The sequence below is a fragment of the Salvelinus fontinalis genome, chromosome 30 (assembly GCF_029448725.1).
Source record: "Salvelinus fontinalis isolate EN_2023a chromosome 30, ASM2944872v1, whole genome shotgun sequence".
NCBI classification, from domain to species: Eukaryota; Metazoa; Chordata; class Actinopteri; order Salmoniformes; family Salmonidae; genus Salvelinus; species Salvelinus fontinalis.
Genome location: NC_074694.1, coordinates 6,450,489 through 6,459,531, shown reverse-complemented (window position 1 = coordinate 6,459,531; position 9,043 = coordinate 6,450,489). Strand labels below are relative to the sequence as shown.

Sequence of the window (9,043 nt, the reverse complement as noted above, 5' to 3'; positions counted from 1 at the left end):
ATCACACCCATCGATATCTAGGCTCTTCTCGTGCTTTAACATTGGTGCTTACCTCAGATATGTTTCAACCTATAGGTTGAAGTGCTCTAACCAAATGACCATGCCGTAATAAAACTTGTCGCATTGCATGTCTGTGTGAACTATCTAACCCTTATTAATGTAATCGTAATGCTGGATTAAGTAATGGTGAAACTGCCACGTCCGTTTGAGATATTACAACAAAAAAACCTTAAAACAACTTATACCGTTTTTTCTTTCTGACAAAACAGAAGAATATGTACTGGACATTGTTTTTAACATGATGCTGGATTTTTATTGAACTAGGCGAGTCAGTTGAGAACAAATTCTTATTTACAATGACTCTGTTACGTACACCTCTTGGAAGAGGGAACGCAACACCCTGCTACAACTCAACTCCCCGTGGTGTAAAAGAGGTATGGACTGTAGGTGCGAGTAAGGATGACAAAAAGCAGAGAATTACCGTTTACAGGGAATTTATTCCATCACACGGTAATTTTGGGGAAAAGGGGCTGAACAGAACCAAAGCAAAGAAAGTAAATGTCAAAGCCCCCTCTCCTACGTTAACTGCCTACCCACTACTTACCTAACTAACACCACCTGGTGCACTAACCAAAATACAGGGAGTGGTCCGCCCAGGTCTTACCTAGTGTGCATAGACAGTGTATATACTACGGGTATATGTATGCCCGCGGGCCTCTTGCCTAAGCACTCCCAAGGGGCCTTCCCCTTCCCCCCTGGGAACAAATGAAACAGAATATTACAAAGAATTTCACAATCAAAAACAGTCCTTTTGTCATAGACATACCTTAGTAGGACCAGCTACAAAATACTGGCAACAAACTATACCTCTGCGAAAACACAGGACGAAAACACAGGACATACCAATCCTCTCTATCTGAGAAACAACCCACACATGATATAACCCTCAGCTCTCTTCTCTCAGCAATCATCTACCAACACGGGCCACACTAATCATCAGCCTCATCTCTCTGCAATCATCTCCTTCTGAGAACACTGGCTTATATAGCTTCAGAAGGAGTCTGTAATTGAAGACAGCTGTTTCTGACAAGAGGGCAGGGTCAGCTCTCCAATTAGCAATGGGGGCCAACCAATCAGCTGCTTGGGGGAATTTCAGGAAGCCATCCTGAAACACACATACAAATACACAAACCGGGGAACGTAACAACGGTCTACCGGGGGAACAGTGGGTTAACTACCTTGTTCAGAGGAAGAACTACAGATTTTTATCTTGTCAGCTCAGGGATTTGATCCAGCAACCTTTCGGTTACTGGCCCAATGCTCTAACCACTAGGCTACCTGTCTCTAACCACTAGGCTACCTGTCTCTAACCACTAGGCTACCTGTCTCTAACCACTAGGCTACATGCGACCCAAATGGAGGCTACTCCTCCTCATCCTCTCCTCCTCCTTTCCTCATCCTCTCCTCCTCTCCTCCTCATCTTCTCCTCATCTGCTCCTCATCCTCTCCTCCTCCTTTCCTCATCCTCTCCTCCTCATCTCCTCCTCATCCTCTCCTCCTCCTCTCCTCATCCTCCTCTCCTCATCCTCTCCTCCTCTCCTCCTCATCTTCTCCTCATCTGCTCCTCATCCTCTCCTCCTCCTTTCCTCATCCTCCTCTCCTCATCCTCTCCTCCTCTCCTCCTCATCTTCTCCTCATCTCCTCCTCATCCTCTCCTCCTCCTCTCCTCATCCTCCTCTCCTCATCCTCCTCTCTTCCTTATCCTCTCCATCAAAACAAAAACAATAACATAACATACTGTATGTGCTGGGTTGAATAGTGGCACCGTTTCCTCTTATGTGGATTTCAGCTTTAAATGTACCTTTCTTTCAGGACGTCACTGAGACAAGCTGGTACAAGAAGCATTTTGCATCCTCGACCTGCTTGGAGATAGAGACGAAACACACCTTGGAGGTAATAAGAACACTTTACATACATATGATAGAGGTTTACACTCTAGTTATAGATTACTCACTGATACTAGGTATTTACATAATTTATGTCCTACAGAGAACTGAAATATTGTAAAGCGTTGCCTAGTTTTCATATCTTGCTCTATTCGCTATCATCGTTGTTGCTAAGATTGTTTCAAACCTTTGTCATCTCATTAGATAGATTCTCTGCTAATGTTTTGCTGATGATGCATCATTCATTCTGCATAAGTGAGGATATTTCCTTTGTTCTCCACAGGTGCATAACTGGGAGAAGAGACTACAAAAGGCAATAGGACAGGATAATGTCGATAATCTGTGTTACCTGGCCCAAGACAATCTGAAACTCTACAGAGAGCGTCTGCCCAAACCAGGTCGGTAAGAGTTTCCATCCAACGCAGCTAAGCCAAACCTCTGTGAGCATAGCGGATTACATTTACATTACATTTAAGTCATTTAGCAGACGCTCTTATCCAGAGCGACTTACAAATTGGTGCATTCACCTTATGACATCCAGTGGAACAGCCACTTTACAATAGTGCATCTAAATCTTTTAGGGGGGGGGGGGGGGGGGGGGGGGGGCAGAAGGATTGCTTTATCCTATCCTAGGTATTCCTTGAAGAGGTGGGGTTTCAGGTGTCTCCGGAAGGTGGTGATTGACTCCGCTGTCCTGGCGTCGTGAGGGAGTTTGTTCCACCATTGGGGTGCCAGAGCAGCGAACAGTTTTGACTGGGCTGAGCGGGAACTGTACTTCCTCAGTGGTAGGGAGGCGAGCAGGCCAGAGGTGGATGAACGCAGTGCCCTTGTTTGGGTGTAGGGCCTGATCAGAGCCTGAAGGTACTGAGGTGCCGTTCCCCTCACAGCTCCGTAGGCAAGCACCATGGTCTTGTAGCGGATGCGAGCTTCAACTGGAAGCCAGTGGAGAGAGCGGAGGAGCGGGGTGACGTGAGAGAACTTGGGAAGGTTGAACACCAGACGGGCTGCGGCGTTCTGGATGAGTTGTAGGGGTTTAATGGCACAGGCAGCCTTGCCCATTGGATTAGCCTTGCCCATTGGAAAAATACACAAAGAGAGGCTAGTTAGCGTTAGCATAGCGGATTAGCCTTGCCCATTGGAAAAATACACAAAGAGAGGCTAGTTAGCGTTAGCATAGCGGATTAGCCATGCCCATTGGAAAAATACACAAAGAGAGGCTAGTTAGCTTTAGCATAGCGAATTAGCCTTGCTTATTGAAAAATTCATGAAGAGCGGCTAGTTAGCATTAGCGTCAAGGGCCTATCCAGACATGATGCAGGACACTCAAGTTACTGTTTGTCTTTTTTTGTTCACTTGTTCCTGACTAATCACTAAATCTGAGAAGTGACATCAGAGAAGCGTTGAATGAGGACTCGTTGGTCCTCATTCTGAAATCTAATCCTTAAAACTCACAAACTTGAGAACAAGCGGTGTGTCTGTACCAGGTCATGTGTTGAACATATACAGTGTGCTTGCTCTTCTAATACAGACTCTGTGACAGACAGTTAGATTCGGCGACCTGGAAGAAATCCAGCAGGAAAAGGGATGTAATTCCAAAAACAATTCAAAGCCACATTAAACAGTCTTCCATGATGGTCTTTAATGAGGAACAGTAAAGGGTCTTTCAGAGTTCAAAGTGCAAGAAGGCTTGGAAACAAGCACCAGTTTCCTCTTTTCTATTGTGCTGATTATTCATTTAGAACGTGTGGCTTTGGGGTCAATCCACTGGGGTCAATCCACTGGGGTCATTCCACTGGGGTCATTCCACTGGGTTCAGTCCACTGGGGTCATTCCACTGGGGTCATTCCATGTAATTTCAGCAAGCTATGACACCGACCATCTCAGATTGTTCTGAAATCTTTTCTGTCGTTAGAAACAGATAAAATGAGCATTCCTGCAACATTATTTTGTTGAAATGTCATTTGATCGGCCTCCCGGGTGGCTGTGCCACCAGAGACTCTGGGTTCGCGCCCAGGCTCTGTCAACAGCCGGCCGCGACCGGGAGGTCCGTGGGGCGATGCACAATTGGCCTAGCATCGTCCGGGTTAGGGAGGCTTTGGCCGGTAGGGATATCCTTGTCTCATCGCGCACTAGCGACTCCTGTGGCGGGCCGGGCGCAGTGCGCGCTAACCAGGTCGCCAGGTGCACGGTGTTTCCTCCGACACATTGGTGCGGCTGGCTTCCGGGTTGGATGCGCGCTGTGTTAAGAAGCAGTGTGGCTTGGTTGGGTTGTGTTTCGGAGGACGCATGGCTTTCGACCTTCGTCTCTCCCAACTCCGTACGGGAGTTGTAGCGATGTGACAAGATAGTAACTACTAAACAATTGACTACCACGAAAATGGGGTAAAAAAAAATAAAAAATGTAATTTGATCTTTGAAGAAATTAAGCTAATTGATTGCCATTTTAATGTATAGGATTCATATAATATAATGAATATATTACCTAACATCCAATTGTGACCAAACTTGTTTCTAACAATCAGTAAGACATGAGGAATCCCAATTTTTTGGGAAAAGCCACCCACGGACGCCCCACACCAATCCCACCCCAACAACCAGTATACAGTATCAGTTATCCATACTAGTAGTATGAAGCTGCTGCTTGGAGTATTGCTTCTTCATACTATGTAATGTATTCTCAGTGAATTTGGTGATGTTACGTTTATGTTGTTAGGTCCTACATCCTGATATTTCCGTGTTCTGACCACTAGATGGTGCTGTTCCTGCTGTTAGGTGTTTTATTTTATTTCTTTAAGAATCTTGATGCTAAAGGGATAGTTTACTCAAATGACTAAATTACATATTGGGTTCCTTACTGTGTACTCGTTGTTGGTGTGGGGGGGGGGTTCTGTGGGTGGCTTCTCACTGGGCACACACTGGTTCAATCAACGTTGTTTCCACGTCATTTCAATTAAATGATGTTGAACCGCTGTGGAATAGACATTGAATTGACATCCTTGCCCAGTGGGTTTTGACAATTCCTTTGGATTTCTCATGTTTTACTCATTGTTATAAAAAAAAAGTTTGGTCCCAATTGGAATGTTAGGTAATATATTTATTGACTATTATATGAATCCTATACATTAAAATGGCCAATTTGCATGCAATCAATTATCTTAATTTCTCAGAGATCAAATTATATTCCAACAAAATAATATTGCAGGGTTACTAATCTCGTTTTTTTTTCTCACTACAGAAACCGTTTTAGACCAATCCGAGATGGTGGGCGTCCAAATCCTCTTTCTTGTGCTTTTTGAGGTGGAACGACCCTTTGGTGTGTCAGTGCTATGAAGCCATAGTTAGGGAGAGAGGCTTAGATTGTTCTAGAGTGTAAAAGGCTGTAAAACAACATGAGCGGTGGCGATACATCCGTCATGTGTGTTAAAATAGAAGCTCTTTATTTTCCTCTGGGATGCAAAGGGCCTGACATCGATGTAAAGTGACAGATAAGGGTTGATATTGCAGAAGCAATTTACACCCATTGAATATTTCATGCAAAAAGAGGCTGGCACGGAATACCCTTTTCCTCATCATGTGTGTGTGTGTGTGTGTGTGTACCGGACCTACCCAGGTGACCTGCTGCAGTATGAGGATGGTCAGTCTCCTCTGGACTGTCTGGAGCAGGCTGCTGTCTATTATGCCTCAGCCATCAAGCTGAAGCCACGAGACCCCAGACTCCACTTCCTCCTGGGGCTGGCCCTGGAGGAGCAACACTATGCAGCAGAGATGTATGGACTGAGGAGGAAAGTAAGTAAGAAAGGCTCCTGCCCTATGGGCCAATCTCCTTTTTCTGTAGCGTGAAGCAGCTTGATTTACAGCCCCCTGGACAGGACGTTAGTCTATCGCTGGGCCAAACCAGTCATTGTTGAATTTGCAATTTCCAACTTGTTGTGTAATGTTTATGTCCAATGGCCGATGAGCACCGATACGTTTTATCTATAATTTCTCTTCATATGACAAGGATTCAAAAGGATTTGCCAGTAGATTGTCGACTTGATTCATGATGATGACTGCTAGCTAAAATTTTGAAAGTAAGATGTTGACATGATCAGTCCAATCAAAGCTGCTGTACATATAACGTGAATTGACATTCTATCTGTGGCCAATGACCTTGAGCCTTCCTGGATGGGCACCAATCACGGTGCAACGTTACGTATTTTCTGCTGGCTTGCCCCACGACCACAGAAAGCACTGAGCTAGGCTGAAACACCTGCATTTTGGAGCTGCCTTACTCAAGAAAACAAAGAAGAGACCATGTTTGTATGCGGCTTTATTAACTCAATGATATATATATTTTTACATTGTTTTCAAACTGATATATGACACGTATTAATGCCAAAACAACATGCAAAACAGGTAAGCCCCCCCCCCCCCCCCCCCCCCCTGCCCTGAACAACGGGTCGTCACCGACTGAAACTAATCAGATTACACTACCGAGTTTAATTAATCCAAAAGGTAGGTTACTGATTACTATTTTGGACAAGTAACTAGTAACTGTAATGGTTTACATTTAGAAAATAACCTACCAAACCCTGTTCCTGTATAACGTACCCTTTACTCCAGAACATGACCAATTTGAATATGTGTATGACTCAGTGGATTTTCTTCTTCTTCTTCTGTTTCCTCCTCCAGGCTGATGGGGACGTTGAGGACCTAAGCAGTGCCAAGTCCACGGCGCGTCAGGATGACATCCTGGCTGTGTGTAAGCTGCATGGCTTCCCTGGCACGCCTACCCTGGAGAACCAGCTACAGGCCCTGGACACAGAGTACCACCAGTTGAAAGAGCAGGGCCAGTCGGGCAAGGCAGACTACATCCAGACCCTGTTCATCTTCCTCTCCAAGAAGGCAGGCAAGGTCAGAGGCACCATACATACAATTACAAAGATATATATTGAGAAAGTGGTGCTCAAACCTTTTTAAGCAGGGACCCCATTTTTTCCCGCTGCCAGAATTGCTTGCGACAACATACCCACCCCTAATCTAATGACACAACTTTCCAATCTGAAAAAATATATAAAAATTTAAAAAATTCTCCAAGATATCAACCGATAACAGTCATTACATTTTCTCATGTTAAAGACAACCAATAAATACTTTTACTCAATAAAATTTAAATTGGTCTAATACTCAAAAAAGCGTCAAGAAAACCCCCCCAAAGGGGTCGCAACTGCGATTTTGAATACCACATTGTATTAAACCAAGATAATTCCACTACATGTGTGATGATTCTGGTGTGACTGGCAATCTAGTGTCAGGGACTAGGTATTCTAGTATCAGGGACTAGGTATTCTAGTATCAGGGACTAGGGACTAGGTATTCTAGTGTCAGGGACTAGGTATTCTAGTGTCAGGGACTAGGTATTCTAGTATCAGGGACTAGGTATTCTAGTATCAGGGACTAGGTATTCTAGTATCAGGGACTAGGTATTCTAGTATCAGGGACTAGTTATTCTAGTATCAGGGACTAGGGACTAGGTATTCTAGTATCAGGGACTAGGGACTAGGTATTCTAGTGTCAGGGACTAGGTATTCTAGTATCAGGGACTAGGGACTAGGTATTCTAGTATCAGGGACTAGGGACTAGGTATTCTAGTATCAGGGACTAGGGACTAGGTATTCTAGTATCAGGGACTATGTATCCTAGTATCAGGGACTAGGTATTCTAGTATCAGGGACTAGGTATTCTAGTATCAGGGACTAGGTATTCTAGTGTCAGGGACTAGGTATTCTAGTGTCAGGGACTAGGTATTCTAGTGTCAGGGACTAGGGACTAGGTATTCTAGTGTCAGGGACTAGGGACTCGGTATTCTAGTATCAGGGACTAGGTATTCTAGTATCAGGGACTAGGGACTAGGTATTCTAGTATCAGGGACTAGGTATTCTAGTGTCAGGGACTAGGGACTAGGTATTCTAGTATCAGGGACTAGGTATTCTAGTATCAGGGACTAGGTATTCTAGTGTCAGGGACTAGGTATTCTAGTGTCAGGGACTAGGGACTCGGTATTCTAGTATCAGGGACTAGGTATTCTAGTATCAGGGACGAGGGACTAGGTATTCTAGTATCAGGGACTAGGTATTCTAGTGTCAGGGACTAGGGACTAGGTATTCTAGTATCAGGGACTAGGTATTCTAGTGTCAGGGACTAGGGACTAGGTATTCTAGTATCAGGGACTAGGTATTCTAGTATCAGGGACTAGGGACTAGGTATTCTAGTATCAGGGACTAGGTATTCTAGTGTCAGGGACTAGGTATTCTAGTGTCAGGGACTAGGGACTAGGTATTCTAGTATCAGGGACTAGGTATTCTAGTATCAGGGACTAGGGACTAGGTATTCTAGTATCAGGGACTAGGTATTCTAGTATCAGGGACTAGGTATTCTAGTGTCAGGGACTAGGTATTCTAGTGTCAGGGACTAGGTATTCTAGTATCAGGGACTAGGGACTAGGTATTCTAGTATCAGGGACTAGGTATTCTAGTATCAGGGACTAGGTATTCTAGTGTCAGGGACTAGGTATTCTAGTATCAGGGACTAGGTACTAGGTATTCTAGTATCAGGGACTAGGTATTCTAGTATCAGGGACTAGGTTTTCTAGTATCAGGGACTAGGGACTAGGTATTCTAGTGTCAGGGACTAGGTATTCTAGTGTCAGGGACTAGGTATTCTAGTGTCAGGGACTAGGGACTAGGTATTCTAGTGTCAGGGACTAGGGACTAGGTATTCTAGTATCAGGGACTAGGGACTAGGTATTCTAGTATCAGGGACTAGGTATTCTAGTATCAGGGACTAGGGACTAGGTATTCTAGTATCAGGGACTAGGGACTAGGTATTCTAGTATCAGGGACTAGGGACTAGGTATTCTAGTATCAGGGACTAGGTATTCTAGTATCAGGGACTAGGGACTAGGTATTCTAGTATCAGGGACTAGGTATTCTAGTATCAGGGACTAGGTATTCTAGTATCAGGGACTAGGTATTCTAGTATCAGGGACTAGGTATTCTAGTGTCAGGGACTAGGTATTCTAGTGTCAGGGACTAGGTATTCTAGTGTCAGGGACTAGG

General features: G+C 44.5%; 1 protein-coding gene across 1 annotated transcript in view; it reads left to right on the top strand.

The window, feature by feature from the left end:
* The window catches only part of LOC129828573 (uncharacterized), a 101,181-nt gene that overhangs the window by 31,667 nt on the left and 60,471 nt on the right, over positions 1-9,043 (top strand). Inside the window, exons 7-10 of the mRNA XM_055889619.1 lie at positions 1,873-1,953; positions 2,230-2,344; positions 5,557-5,732; positions 6,618-6,839. Coding sequence (XP_055745594.1) covers positions 1,873-1,953; positions 2,230-2,344; positions 5,557-5,732; positions 6,618-6,839 — 594 coding nt within the window. The remainder of the gene's footprint in view (positions 1-1,872; positions 1,954-2,229; positions 2,345-5,556; positions 5,733-6,617; positions 6,840-9,043) is intronic.